This window comes from Tenrec ecaudatus, chromosome 4 (assembly GCF_050624435.1).
Source record: "Tenrec ecaudatus isolate mTenEca1 chromosome 4, mTenEca1.hap1, whole genome shotgun sequence".
NCBI classification, from domain to species: Eukaryota; Metazoa; Chordata; class Mammalia; order Afrosoricida; family Tenrecidae; genus Tenrec; species Tenrec ecaudatus.
Genome location: NC_134533.1, coordinates 7,108,921 through 7,124,666, shown reverse-complemented (window position 1 = coordinate 7,124,666; position 15,746 = coordinate 7,108,921). Strand labels below are relative to the sequence as shown.

Genomic DNA, 15,746 nt, shown 5'->3' with positions numbered 1-15,746 from the left:
AATGATTGAGGGTCTGATTCATAACACGCCCTGGCCTGCGCTGGCCTGCCGCCCCCTCTGGGTAACCTGCTCTCTGCTCCCGAATCCTTATCGAGGACACTTAAACTGTCAGGAAATCCCCGCGTAAGAGGTCCTTTGGGTGCCTTTAAACTCCAGTCGCAGGGAAGCACTTGAGAGGGTTTTTACACGCAGCAAGGAGGCTAAGAGTCCTCAGACTCAGCAGCCTCAAATGCATCTGGACGTTTTATCCCCGGTGTTCCCCGCGGAACTCCGTGCAGTTAACCCCCTGACTGCCAGAGGCCCAGAACCGTTCACGGCGACCTGCCGAACGCACTCCCAAATGTTAGGAAAAGAGCAGAGAGGGCCTGGATGTAGAACAGTCCCAGGCTTGCCCCTCGACAGAGCTGGGGAACGATGGGCATTCTCCGTGACTGCAGTGAGGCCTGCCCGTCCTCCTCACGGCCCTGGGAGCCCAGGGTGAGGCTGACTAGTGAGGGTGACTGACGCCTTCGGATGAAGAAGGATGGCATGTGGACCTCTTGCCACACTGGAAAGGGGGGTGAATGGCCCACCTCATCTGTTGGCGAAGGGGCCTTGGTTTCAAACCCACAATTGCTCGAGGGTGCAAGGTGAGGCTTCCCATAAGATTTAAGAGTCCCAGAGACCCACAGGGAGGCCCTGCTCTGTCCTATGGGGTAGCCGTGAGGCAGACTCGATGCCGTGGGGTCAGGTTGGCATTGGAATACTAGCTAGAGGGCGGCCTGGAATCGTGTGGTCCCCATACTGGCTTCAGGGGCATCGTCATCATTGGCATTAGATGCACAGTGCCCTTCAGGGCTCGCTGGGAGAAATATGGCAACCATGCCCCTGAACTGCGAGCCCCGTGTGGGCTAGCTCCTCACTCACCTTTGTGCATGCCACACACACCCTCACTCTGGGACCATTCCCAGACCCGGCGGGCTGCACACCTGGTGTAGGGCGGAGACATTCACTACCCTGCCCTCCTCTTCTGACTCTGCACCCCAATTCTGGCCATCGGCAGGGGTGCTAGTCCAGGCACCCGGGCCTTGGCTGGGAGCGACTGCTTTCCAGCCCGACTACGTGGGTGTGATTCCCAAAAGCTCCCTGCTGCTGCCGCCATTCCCCCAGGAAATGCCTTTGCCAAAGGAACTCATTCCTTTTATTTCCTGATTAAACCCTTAACATTCTGTATGACTTAAAATTATAGCCCAAACTACCAATAATCGAGAACCTGTGTTGCTCTTCTTCCAAGCAGTGGGAAATTCATTGTCATGTTCTTTTAGCTATTTGACCAATCACTCATGCAATAAGTACTAATCGAGCACCTACTATGTGCCAGATGTTGTTTAGGCTGGGAGTGGGGAGGGAAGCATAAACATCCCGGCCTTTAAGACGTTTAATGCTCTAGTAGGGCAGCAGTTCTTGAAATGGGGATTCAGACCCTTTCAGGAGGGGGCTTGAGAGCGACCAGATTGTCCTACTACTTCTGCCTTCTCCACTGTGCTGACATTGAGACTAAGAGCAATCGGTGGTGGTTACAGTCGCTGGTGGCTTACAGTGGCCCGAGAATGTACTGGTAATCACTGCAGTGTTGACCCCCAAGCCAACTGCCAACGAGTCACAGCGACCCAAGGTTTGGCTTACAGTGGCATCAGAATGTACCGGTAATCACTGCAGTGTTGACCCCCAAACCCACTGCCAACTAGTCACAGCGACCCAAGGTAGGACGGTCCCTGTGAATTACCTAGATTGTGACTCTTTACAGCAGTAGAAAGCCACATCTTTCTCCCGGGAGCAGCTGGTGGTTTCAAACTGCTGACCGTGCTGGTAGCAGCCCAACCTGTAACCACTGTGCCACCGGGGATGACCACGCCCTGAATCAGGGGAAGGGGAGCGGCTTCGCTTAAGGATTCTCTGCTGACTTGGGAAGGGTGCAGAGAACATGACTGATTCATGGTGAAGTGTAACATTTGTCTGCAGGAAAAGCGCTCCCATGATGTGACCGAGTCGTGAACCAAAAACCAGTGCCATCCAGTTGATTTTCACTCAAGGCTCCTCCCCACCCCCACATGTCAGAGCAGACTTGTGCTCCTAGGGTTGGCAGTGGCAGACTCAGGTACTCCCCGGGGAGGCTCAGGCCCACCCGCCTTTCAGCAGGCAGCCAAGTTCATTGACCACGGGCAGCAGCCGTTCCATGACACACACCATTTCTCCCTGACAGGCGGACAGACTTAGGGGCTGGGGAGTTCTTTTCATGAAACTTAAGTGGCTTGTCGCGTCCAGGAAAGCAACAGCAATGCTGTGGCCGAGGATCAATATCAAAGAAGTAGAATTTGAGAAGCCTTGGGTCTGTCGCTGTAAGCTTGACAGCTTCCCCCTTTGGAACTCTTTTGGTGAGCTCAGTAATGATGTTAACCTTATAGGGTTGTGTCTGTGTTTTTAATATACCGCATAACAAAATGTGTCAGCATTTGGCAGACCGACATGATTCAGTGAGCTGCTATTGTCCCAGCGATCCTTGCATGAGGGCATACAATGGGGATTAGAGAGCCACTCAAAGAGTAAGCCAGACTAATGGATTGCCTTTGATTTCTTATTTGGAATTAATTTATAGATCCTCCTGCCATCCAGAGCGGCAGACTGCCCTCCTGTCTCCCAGGTTTACAGGCGTGATGCAGACCTAGCACAGAGATTTCCTGGGTGCCCCTTCCTTGGTTTCTCCCACTGTGAGCAAATTACAAAACTAAATGCATTTATGAAAACGATCACATGATCACGGATGCAATACCGTGAACAAGCTGCAGACTGTACCCAGCTATACCAGTCTCCACTGATGCCCTCGTTCTGCTCATTGGTTGCCTTTCGATGTACAACAGAGTACACCCTGCTATTTCCTGTCCATTTAGATGTGTTTGTGAATTGCCTCTGCTAGTATTGGGCCCCTTCCTTGTTTGTTTATAAGTGTTATTTATATATTCTAGCTACTAGTCCGGTGCCAGGTAATGTTCATTGCGAGTATCGTTGCCACCTCTGTGGCTTATCTTTTGACTCTATCAGGTATCATGTATCTTTCTCCTCAACATATTACTGAGGTCTAACTGTCATATTAAAAAACTATATGGTAGGGGGAAAGTGGGGAGTGGAGGGGAGGAAGAGGGAACTGATCACAATGATCAACACATCACCATCCCCCCATGGGACGAACAACAGAAATCCTGGGGAAGGGAGACAGTGGTTCATGTAAGATATGAAAATAATTATAATTTATCAAGGGGTCACGAGGGTGGAGGGGAGGAACTGATATTAAGGGTTCAATAGAAAGTAAATATTTAGAAAATAATGATAGCAACATATGTACAAATATGCTTAATACAATTGACGCGTGGATTGTTATAAGAGCTGTATTTAAGAGGCCCCAATAAAATGATCTTTTCATTAAAAAACTATATGAACCTTCAAGAAATTACCGCTGGTACGGATAGGAACTGGAAACACAGGGAATCCAGGGCGGATGATCCCTTCAGGACCAGTGGTGTGAGTGGCGATACTGGGAGAGTAGAGAGAGAGGGTGGGGTGGAAAGGGGGAACCGATTACAAGGAGCTACATGTGACCTCCTCCCTGGGGAACGGACAACAGAAAAGTGGGTGAAGGGAGACGTCAGACAGGGCAAAATATGACAAAATAATAATTTATAAATTATCAAAGGTTCATGAGGGAGGGGGGGAAATGAGCTGATGCCAGGGGCTTAGGTGGAGAGCAAATGTTTTGAGAGTGATGAGGGCAATGAACGTACAAATGTGCTTTACACAATTGATGTGTGTATGGATTGTGATAAGAGTTGTATGAGCCCCTAATAAAACGATTAAACAACTAACCACTAGACAAGTTTTGCTAGCACGTCCAAGAAGACTGTGCCAGGATTACTCGAAGGGCTGGGAAAGGCCCTCCCTTTCCTGACCGCCTGTCGGCGTGACTCGAGACCGTGTCACACACCTCCCTCACAGTGACCTACTGCTAGAGACTGCATACAGAAGTAGGCTGCGAGTCCAGCTCTCTGCTGGCAAGCCAGGCGGAGAAGTGCAGAATGTAAAACGATGCCACCCTCTCACCCACTCCTGCTGGGAACATGGAATGGTGCCACCGACCGGAAAATGGGCCGGCAGTTTCTCCAAAGGGTAAATATAGAATGACCATAAGACCTGTGGGGGAAAGGCCAGCCCCCCCCCCAACTGATCATGGGTTCGATAGGCGCAATTGTACTGTTAAAATATGTAAAGATTATTATAAAGTCATAGTGATAAAACAGATTGAATTAGAGGAGTCAGACATATTTCATAGTGGCATGCTCACCTCAGCCTCACTTGGTGGTCCATGTGAAGAGAGAGACCAGGGGCAGGAGAGAGGGGGAGGGGAGAAAGGATGGCCAAGAGAGGCCAAAGGGAATCTTTATGGCTAACCAAGGCTTATATACCTTGGGGAGGCATGCAAGCCCACTAATTACAGGTAAATACATATGTCACAGGAAGGGGTTGTCCTATAGGTAATACAGTAATGAGAGGGGGACAATCTAGGGGTAAGCATGCAATAGGAAGGGGAGGGATGGAGGCACATGTTTGACAAGAAGGGCAGATCCTAGATTCAGGATGGCAGCCTAACTTTGAATTTCACTGACCAGATTTGACCTGTTCTCTGGCTCTCTATTGGAAACTATATCAGTAGAGTGTAAACCCCACCTATAGGGACCAGACTGATGGTCGCAAGCCTTTGGGGAGAAGGAGCCCATTGTCCTGAACAGCAGGGAGTGGGCCCTACCTGTGGTGGGCCCAGACAGTAGTTTGGCAACTGACTGCCTTCAGGGAGGATGTCTCCAAGCATCTGACCTCCCCACCATGTGCTGGCAAACAGCCTCTAATGTTTGGCATGTCTCTTGGGGAGACAAAGCTGGGGCAAAGTCTCTTTATCATCCCACAGCTTCCTCCCCTCCACTATCATGATCCCAGTTCTGCCTTACAAATCCAGCTAGACCAGAGGATGTACACTGGTACAGATAGGAACTGGAAACACTGGGAATCCAGGACAGATGATCCCTTCAGGACCAGTGGTGAGAGTGACAATACTGGGAGGGTAGAGGGAGGGGAGGGTAGAAAGGGGGAACCAATTACAAGGATCTACATATAACCTCCTCCCTCGGGCATGGGCAACAGAAAAGTGGATGAAGGGAGATGTCAGATAAAATGATTTTTTTCATGAAAAATTAAAAACTAAAATTTCTACTTAAAAAATAATTCATTAAAAAAATCCAAAGAGCAACAAAAAACAAGTTGGGGGGAGAGGGGAATAATCCATTATCTTTTCATTCTCTGTTTCCATGAAATGTTTGAAGTCCCCTCATTATATGACTGTTTATATGCAATGTCCAGAATAGGCAAATTCATAAAATCCAAAAGTATATTCGATTGCTTCCAGTGTAGGGGGCGGGAAAGGAGGTGATGCTTACTGGATATTAGGTTTCTTTTGGAGGTGGTAAATATGCCCCCAAATTGATTGTGTTGATAATTACACAATGCTGAAGATACTTAAAAACCATTGGATTACACCCTTTAAGTGGGTGAATATAATAATATGGATTATACCTCAATAAAATTGTTATAAGAAAACTATTCTATCTTGTCACTAAATTGTTTTGGGAACCATTTGCTTTTTTTGTTGTTGTTTAATCATTTTATTGGGGTCTCATATGATTCTTATCACAATCCATATGTACATCCTTTGTGTCAAGTACACCTGTACATTTGTTGCCATCATCATTCTCAACACGTTTTCTTTCCACTTGAGCCCTTGATAACAGCTCCCCATTTTCCCCCTCTCCCCACTTCCTCCCTCATGACCCCTTGATAATTTATAAATCATTATTTTGTCATGTCTTACACTGTACGACATCTCCCTTCACCCACTTTTCTGTTGCCCATCCCCCAGGAAGGAGGTTATATGTAGATCCTTGTAATCGATTCCCCCTTTCTATCCTACCTTCCCTCCACCATCCAGGTATCGCCACTCTCACCACTGATCCTGAAGGGATCATCTGTCCTGGATTCCCTTCGTTTCCAGTTCCTATCTGTACCAGTGTACATCCTCTGGTCTAGCTAGATTTGTAAGGCAGAATTGGGATCATGATAGTGGAGGGAGGAAGCATTTAGGAACTAGAGGAAAGTTGTATGTTTCATCATTGATAACCCTGCACCCTGACTGGTTCATTTCCTCCCCGTGACCCTTCTGTTAAGGGGGTGTCCAGTTGCCTACAGATGGGCTTTGGGTCTCCACTCTGCGCTCTCCCTTATTCACAATGATACGATATTTTGGGAACCATTTACATTGCATTGAACACTTATATAAACATTTCAAAGGCTTTTCTTGTTATTTTTTAAGGAACTTTTTTCCCTCAGCTCTAATTCCTTATATGGTAAATATTGATACACGAGCCTATCATAAGCACAAGCTGCTGGAACCCGTAATGACTTAAGAATGGGGCGAGGTCCTGCGGAGCTAAGAATTGCTTTCCCCTGGCTCTCCTGCCCACGGTTGCAGGACCCCTGGTGGTGGGTGGGCTTGGGTGCTCGCTGCAAGGTCAGCAATTTGAAAACACCCACCACTCTGTAAAGGCTCACAGGCTCGGAAACCCACCGGGCAAGTTCTCGGCTCTGGAGGGTCACTGAGTTGGAATAGACTCGGCAGCAGTAAGTTTTGAATCCGTTTGAGCCATGGTTTTGTAATCCCCACAAAATGATTGGGCAGGGTCGTGAAGGGCATCGTGCCAGTTTGCAGGCCTGCTAGGTCTAAAGGGAGCTGGTCCCAGGAGTTGGGAGAGGGTAACTCACTAATGTCGAAAAGAAGACCCTTCGAACCCAGCCTCCCTGCAGAAGTTCCTAGTCCCGAGAGGCACAGGTGCACAGCTGAGGACCCGCCGGCCAGGCTTGCTGACCCAGCAGACGAGAGAGCGGAGAGCCTTCAGGTGGGAGGCTTCCTGGTGCAATGGTGCCTCCAGAGCCTTGTCAGCAAAGCTAAAGGGCTCTGTTAACAAGGGCAGAGAGGCCTGCCAGTGGACATGAGCTAGAAGAAGCTTCTATGGTGAACGAACTCTGGCCTGAGTTGGTCCTGTTACTTCCAGGTTGGTTCTGATGCTATGTGTAACCCGTTATGCCACTCTAGGAAGCCCATCACCACGCGTGCGTCGTAAGAAGCATCAGTTGTTCCTTGAAGCAGGCTTGTCCGTTCGTTACTCCCTGTAAGACCTGCACTCTTTCCTTCCAACAATCTGTCTGGCCAACGAGTGGTGCCACTGAAAGTTCTTATCCCAAACAGAAGTCTCCAGACCTGGGGAGAAAGATGAAGATCCTTTGGGACTGCGACCATGGAAAGAAAGGGGCCGAGACAGCGCATGATAAAGGACTGCCTCGTTCTACCATTTTGATGGTCATCAAAGCTCTGAGGGGCTGGGGAGGCGGTTAAAGGAGCAATTGGCATAAAACCAGCAGTTTTAACAAAGAGAAGGCCCAGGAACATCCGAGACCAAATCCTGTGGGTTTACCGGCTGCTCAAGCAAACGCCCGGGGCTCTTTGAAACCTGACCGGGCGGGGGGGGGGGGGGGGGGGGGAGATGACTGCGCAGCGGCCGGCCAGCGTGGAGCTGGAGAAGCAGGAAGTGCTGCTGCTGAAGCTGCCAGAACCGTTCAGTTCAGGGATGAGTGCGACCAGATGGGGAGGAAGGGGGAGCTGTCTAAACATTACAGGGAAGATTAGCTGGGATTGTTTTGAGGTGAAGTCAGGCTCTTGAGCGGCTTCAAACATAGACCCAGACGCTGCTGGTTTTGCTGAAATAGGGCAGTTCAGGCAGCAGCGGGATTCTCCGTGAAGAGAAGGAAAGGGCCCAGCAGACGCTCTCACGCGTGTGCTGCCTGGAGCCGTGACCCCACGCCGGGCAAAGACGTGGAAGAAGTGAGAAGGCGCCCTAGGCACACAGCTGGAGGAGGAGCCTTCCGGCCGGGGCCTGGTGGGAGAGCGAGGAAGGAGAGGGCCTTGAGGCTGCAGAGGAGAGGACTTGGTAGGGGATGAGGAGTGGCGGGAGCCGGGGAGGGGGCAAGTCCAAGTCCGTCACGAGGTCTCTGGTTTCCGTCCCTCAGTCTGTTCTGTGTGACAGGGAGGGATATGAGCAGGATCATTCTGGCTGAGGGGCTGAGAATAGACGGCAAGAAGAAAGGCGTTCCAAAGGACCAGTTAATAGTCTACAACAGTGACCCAGCAAGAGGTCGAGAGGACAGCAGCGGAGAGCTTAAGGAGTGGCCAGCTCTTAGGGAGCCAGCAAGATCTCTGGCAGGTCTGAGCATGGCACCCACACTTGGTCCTGAGCAACGGCTGGGGGAGAGGTGGGGGCAGGCTGTTGACACAAGGTTTGTGGAGGGTGAGGTTAAAAAATCCCATTGATCATTTTATGTTTGATATGCCTATCCAAGTGGAGATATTGGTTAGACAGTGAAAAATAATCAGATAGGATTTAGGAGAGATGCCTATGTTAGGGTTCTCTAGAGAAACAAAACCAGAACGCTAATAATTTTATATATATTTAGATAGATTAGAGAGATAGATAACATAAGAAATAATTAATCTATAAAGCAGTACAAATGGCTCAGTGCAACTCACTCCCTTGAGACAGCTGTGAGACACTGGCAGTCCTTCAAGTCTGAGGGTCGCCGAGTAGTCCTCTGTAGAGCAATTTCAGGCTATCTGGCCACAGGCAGCAAACAGCAAGGCAGGCCACCAACAGTCAGCCAGATGACAGGGTCTGACGATGCCCAGCTTAAGAGATATAAGTTCCAATAGTGTGGTGAAGCAGGTCTTAAAGGAACCTCAAATTACAACGACACAGTCCATGGGTTAGGCGTCCCACAAGTAGTGTAGCTTGCAAATTGAGGCAAAAGACAAGCAAGGCAGCTGCACACTGGTCCGATGATCAAAGAGCAAGAGAGAAAGGCGAGACTCGCCAAGCCATTTCTCTCTCTGCCCTTCAATTAATCCCACATGCGTTCATTGGCCAGGTTGGCACAATAAACGTTAACTATCTCAATGCCTGAAGTGGAGGGTGCATTTGGGGAGTCATCAGCATGCAAGGGGACTTCAAAACACTGGTGGAAACATTCCACTAACCAAATTCCATTTTCCCACAAACCCCCACCTGATCCTTAAGACCACGAATTGGGTGAAATAAGCCGAAGTGGAGTGTGAGCGTTTGTGAAGAAGAAACCGAATGACCCCCAACCCTGGGAAGTTAGGCAGAAGAGGAGCCGAAGGAGCAACCAGAGGAGGAAGAGGACTGCCGAGAGAGGGTGGTGTTCTGGGAGCCAGATGAGAAGGAAGTGGTGCCGGCAGCGGGATGAGATCAGCCCTGCCAACAGGTCACGGAAGAGGAGCGTTGACTGTCAGATTTCTCTCCCCGCTGCCATCGAGTCAATGGGGACTCGTCCCCAGCCCCTGTTAACTGTTGACGGGCGTCAAAAGCCCAGTCTTCCTCCCTCAGAGCTTCTGCTGGTTTTGAACTCCTAACCTTGTGGATCGCAGCCCAACACCTAACCACTACACCACGAGGGCTTCACTGTGCGGTTTCTAGGCGGTTATTTAAGACGTTTTCAGTGGCAGGCGTGGTAGCACATTGGAGCTCATTGGAAGGCTCTTGGGAGAAAAGTGCAAAAGCAGACACTTCTCTACAAGAGCTTGCTCTGAAGGGAAGCAGGTGTCGGGTGGTGGATCGCAAAGAGACCCAGAAGGGAGAAGTGGCCGCGTGTAGGACAAGGGTGGAGGAGGTGAGAAAACGGGAGGCCTGGTGGAGCAGGCGGGACCTGTGAGAACCGATGCCGCTGTGCTGGCAGCTGGGGGAGCTCTTTGCCACCGTTTTCTCCCGAGCCAGCGTGAAGAGAGGGTGCGCAGGTGGTGGGAGGTTGGAGGAAAACGGGGATCTGAGGCCGTTGTCCAGCAGGCAGGGGAGGGCAGGCCCTGGGAAAACGGCTGTTGACTGCCGGGCAGCAGCAGTGACCCACGGAGGGTTTAGATTCGGCCGCTTAGCTTGATTACATGTTTCCCTCAGGGCATATTCAGCTGGTGCAGTTGAACTGAAACAGGGTTATAATTTCCTAAATGAGGATGGCAGAGGAAGAGGGGGCAGAGGAGTTAAGGGTGTGTGCAAGGCTGTGTTTATAGCTATGTCTGTAATGATTGGCGATGGCATTTAAGCTGGGTAAGGAGGAAGGAAGGAGCCGTGGGGTGGGGGGGTGGGGGGCAGGGGTTAAATGTGCAGCTGCTAACCCAGAGGTTAGCGGTTTGAGCTCCCCAACTGCTCTGTGGAATTACCACCTTGCCAACCCAGTGAGGCACGTCTCTCCTGCCCTGTGGGGTGACTGCATTGTCATGGGAGGAAGAAAGAGGACAATAGGGGCATGGGGAACAGGGCAAGATGGGCATGTCAGTGGACTACAAGTTGTGCTGGGGTGAAGTATTGGGCTGGATAGGTGGGAGTCAGAGGGTGGGGGGAATGCATGAGTTGGATATTGGTTGTCATTATTGGTAATGAAAGTTCCAGGGTACAGTCTGTGGTGTGTGTGTGTGTGAGAGAGAGAGAGAGAGAGAGAGAGAGACTAAGACAAGGACAAGATCAATGGAAGAGGAATTAGGGAACTCAGGAGACCAGGATGTTGGCAATGGCACATCTAGAATCAGAGCTGGAATAGTGCTGGGAGAGGCGGTGAGTCAGGAGCTAAAATCCAGGAATGAGTGAGTAGGTGTGACTGACTGGCAGTCCCACCAACTGGGGACAGCAATCAGAATAGGGAGGCAGAAGGGAAGACGTTCTAGGGTGGACGATGAGCAAGGGGGACGCCTGCCCAGTGTCTGTGGGTGCGAAGGGTGGAGGGAACAGTAGTCACCATTTGCGTCCAGGTCTGAGTGGGGCTTTCCAGCAGTGCCACCCCGACACGGGCCGATACGTCTTCATTGTAGGGGCTGCCCTATACCTTGTAGAAGGCTTGACAGGTGCTGGGATAGTTGTACATTGGGCTGCTAACTGCAAGGTCAGCAGTTTGAAATCAGCTGCTCCTTGGGAGAAAGACAAGGCTTTCTACTCCCAACTTCTTTCTACTTTGAGCCTCTTCTCAACCTTGGAGAGTTGAGTAGAGTTCATGACTGCAACACTCACAGGGGCAAGTCTGCCCTGTCCTGTGGGGTCACTGTTGAGTCTACACCGACTTTATGGCAGTGAAATACCCCACCCCATAATGTCTGCCATAGCCCCTGGGAGAGTGCTACATCAACCCTGATAAAAAACACATTTTGGGTTCTCTCAGCATTTCTGAAATTCTTCTTAAAGAGATTTCATAAAGCAGCTGAATACACTCAAATGAAAACTTGGTCAAGGCGCTTATTGGGAACGTACGTTTCTGCAGAAAGCATTTTCTGATTGAAATGGGAGACGCCTTCATTCCTCTTAATGGCCATGTGATAGAATGGTAATTCTAATTACAGAAATATTGTGAAGTCATGAGTTGAGATTTTCCCTCCTGCATTAAGCAAGATCTGCATTTTACATAAACAAAAGTTGAAGCCAGATTTAGAGACCTAACTGTAAAAGTTAAAATGATAAAGCTTTTAAAAGAAAGCAGAGAATAACTTCACAGTCTTACACAGCCCAGTAAACACTGCCCATACAAGAAAATCATAATAAAATGGACTTGATCAAATTGAAATACTCCATTAAAAATATTATATATATATATATATACACACACACATACCATTAAGGAAATGAATAGGCTAGACAGTGTTCATAATACTGGATCTGTCAAGTGGCTTACATCAATTCTTAAAAAAAAACCTCTTACCATTCAATAATATGACCCCAAATAAGGCCTGTCTTTTTAAAAATAGGCAAAAAGATTTGGTTGGGCATTTCGCCAAGGAGCTCTCCAGATGACCCAGCAAACAGATGAAAGGGGGGGTGTCATCAGGAAAAGGCTGCTTCCAGCCACAGTGGCTTTCTCCTCCACTCCTGCTAGACTAGGACAGACCACACCCGGGGTCCGTGCAGGGGTGCAGCTGGAGCTCCCACACGTTGTCGGCAGGGCTGGACGAAAGAGCCCCCACGCTGGAGCTCAGTCTGGCAGTTCTCGTCAAGTTTACATACCTTGGACATGTTGCCAGGAGAGACAGGTCCCTGGAGAAGGGCACCGGGCTTCGACAAGTGGAGGGACAGAGAAAAAAAGACCTCGACGCGATGGAGTGACGCCGTGGCTGCAACAGTGGGCTCAAGCATAGACAGTCGTGAGGGTGACGCAGGACCAGGCAGTGTGTGGTTCTGATGTGCACGGGTCGCTATGGGTTGGAACCGATGCAATGGCATCTAACAACAACAGGCCCCAGCCATTCCAATCCCACGTATTGACCCGTGCACACAAGTCCACGTGCAAGAGTATGCATACGGCATCGGTGCTAATTGCCCCACACCGAAAACGGAATGTCCAGTGGGAGCAGAATGGGCAAGCATATTGTGTTAGTCCGGGTTGACTAGAGAAACAAATCTAGGGAGACGCTCTGTGTGTATAGAAAGAATACTTGCATATTAAGAAAACACCCCAGCCCAGTCCAGATCAAGTCCATAAGTCTGATATTAGCCCATATGTCTAATACCAGTCTCTAAATTCCTCTTCAGACTCATGAAACATATGCAATGACACCAAGTGCAGGAAGAAAGACCACAGGCCGGTGGGTGGAAAGTCTGTGGATCCAGTGGTGGTGGAAGCATCTTAGCTCTGGTGTGGGTCTCCACGTGGCTCCTCCAACTCCAGGGCTCTGGCTCCCTCAGTGTAGCTCCATCTGGCTTGTCAACAGGAATGTATGTCTTGCAGGGAGAGAGTGTGTCCTGCCTCCAGGGAGGAAGACAGGAGTTCCCAGAAGCCTGGGAGAGGCCATCACCAGGGCTTCTGGATGACAGCTAGCAGCAGTTACATTAGAAATGACAACTGGAAAAAAAATTACAACTGAGACATTTTTAAAATGCTTATTTTTTAGGGGGGGGGGAATAATCTTTTGTTTATTTTTTTAACAATTTATTGGGGCTCATACAATTCTTTTCACAGTTCATACATATACATACATCAATTTTAAAATGCTTATTCATCAAATTTATTTTTAAGTCTAATGATGGACTCATGACATGGTAATTTTTTTAAATCATTTAATATTTATTTTTTTTATTTTTTTACATTTTATTAGGGACTCATACAAGTCTTATCGCCATACATACATATACATACATCAATTGTATAAAGCACATCCATACATTCCCTGCCCCAATCATTCTCAAGGCATTTGCTCTCCACTTAAGCCCCTTGCATCAGGTGGTAATTTTTTTTAACAGGAAAAAAATCCAATTTTTCCTACACCACTTTGACTTCCTGTGACTCCTTCCACCCCCAGAGTCAGAGAAGGCTGCCAGAGTCCCCTCTCTCCTCGGCACCCGCTTGGTACTGTGTCACACTCACAGCGACCCCATCAGCAGGGTAGAATGGCCCCCGCAGGCTTCTAAGACTGTGACTCTGCAAGAGTAGAAAGCCTTGCCTTTCTCCCTCGGAGTGGCTGGTGGTTTCAAACTACTAGCCTGTGGTTAGCTGCCCAATCTGTAAACTACTCCACCAAGGCCTCCTTTCCTGAGAAAGGAGATTTAAAAAACAATGAGTGTGGGAAACTGATTTCTCCCAAGTCTTCTCCCTCAAATATGTTAGACTTAGGACACTGCTTGCAGCTAATAGCAAATGATGGTGAAGTTAGGGCCCCCCCCTCCCTGCTGTTAAGGACAATGGGCTACTTCTCCCTAAAGGCTTGCAACCATTAGCTTGGTTCCTGTAGGTGGGGTTGGCACCCTACTGATAATGGTTTCCATGGAGATCCAGAGAACAGTTCAAACCAGCTCAGTGACATCCAAAGTTAGGCTGCCATCCTAAATCTGGGATCCGCCCATCTTGTCACATGTGAACCCCCAATCCCTCCTCTTCTTATTGTATTTGTCCCTAGATTGTCCCCTCTCATTGCTGTATAACCTATAGTCAAGCCCACTAATTACAGGTAAAGCCATATGTCACAGGAAGGGGCTGCACTCCCCCAAAAAATATATAGGCCTGGGTTAGCAATAAAGAGTTCTCTCTTGGGGTCCCTCCTCTCCCGTCCTCGCTCCCCTGTTCCCTTCCCCCTCTCTCCATGTGGACCACCAAGTGAGGCTGAGGTGAGCATTGCTTCCGTGAAATGTGTCTGACTCCATTATTTCTATCTCTCATGACATCAGTCAGACAGGCTAACTACTTGGGCTGGGGAGTTTGCATAAGGGACCCTGGTGGTGTAGGGACTTGCCCAGGGAGCCAGTTACCACCAGGTTGGCAGTTCAGACTCACGCCTCGGGAGAAAGCTGCGGCTGTCTGCTCCCATAAAGATCCCAGCGTCTCGGAAACCCAAAGGGATAGTTCATTCCACTCTGTCCTGAAGGGTCGCTGTGAGTCAGAGTCGACTGTGTGGCCGTGGTGAGGGCTGTGGCAGCGTTTTGCAGTCCCTGTAGTCTGCAGCCACTATTTCTCGTTGTCCGGTTCTTGGTGACAGCAGCTTGGACCTTCGCTCCCCCTCGGTTTCAGGGTTCAAAAAGAATCCTGCGCTCCAACGAGATCCTTCTTCCAGCCAGCGGCCTCGTGGAGACAGAGCTCCAGCTCACCTTCTCTCTTCAGGTAAGACTCGGGACCCGGATCATGCAACCAGTCTGGTCCCCCTGACATCCCCTCGGAGGGAAACAGCTCAGAGCCAAGAGCAGCATTGCCCACTTGGCCGGAGAGGGCTCTTACCAGTCACCTGCAGGTTTTCCTGCTTGTCCAGAGTCCAGAGCAGCCATAGCCAATTGAGGCTAGTCAGCGACTCAGCCCCACCCGCGCCCATGAGCGAAGGTGAATGTGCCCTAATGGTGCCACCCCGCTCCCTCCCATTATCGTCGCCATCCAGCCCTTCCCCTCCCTGGAGCCTGGGACAGGACACATGAGCAGATGGTAAGCCTGTGCTGAACTGGGAGCCAGTCACCAAGCCCACGTGCTGCGAGCAGACCACCGCTTAGCTGGCTGTGCTACCAGGGTGCCCTAGACAGGAGACTTGTTGAGCCCCAAAAGGAGCTGGGCCCGCCAGGGAGCCACCCCCCTCTTACCCACGTCTGACTCTGGCCTGCCCCCACCAGTACCCACACTTCCTCAAGCGAGACGCCAACAAGCTTCAGATCATGCTGCAGCGGAGAAAGCGCTACAAGAACCGGACCATCCTGGGCTACAAGACCCTGGCCGTGGGGCTCATCAACATGGCAGAGGTAGGAGCAGACCCCGCCCCCAGGGCTGGCCCACTGCCACAGGGCCCTCGCCCAGCCGCTGGGAGCGGTTCTCGTCTTTTGTTTCACAGCGTCTCCTTCTCTGACTGCGGATTTGAGCTGGGCCTTTTTCTATTAGGACTTGCTCCTGGATAAAAAATGGTGGTGGTTTTTACTTTTAAAAGTTTTTTTTCAAACTTCAGAAAAGCGGTCAGCATCCTATAAAGAATTCCCATCTCAGCTGTACCCACAGTTCTTCCTGGTTAGGATGTTGTCGGGTTTGCCTTGCGATCCCTTCTTTCT

The 15,746-nt window shown here is 49.9% G+C and overlaps 1 protein-coding gene across 2 annotated transcripts in view; it reads left to right on the top strand.

Moving 5' to 3' along the window:
* The window catches only part of PACS1 (phosphofurin acidic cluster sorting protein 1), a 134,203-nt gene that overhangs the window by 95,397 nt on the left and 23,060 nt on the right, over nucleotides 1–15,746 (top strand). For both annotated transcript variants that reach the window (XM_075545358.1, XM_075545357.1), the window contains exons 3-4: nucleotides 14,737–14,826; nucleotides 15,321–15,446. In XM_075545358.1, coding sequence (XP_075401473.1) covers nucleotides 14,737–14,826; nucleotides 15,321–15,446 — 216 coding nt within the window. The remainder of the gene's footprint in view (nucleotides 1–14,736; nucleotides 14,827–15,320; nucleotides 15,447–15,746) is intronic.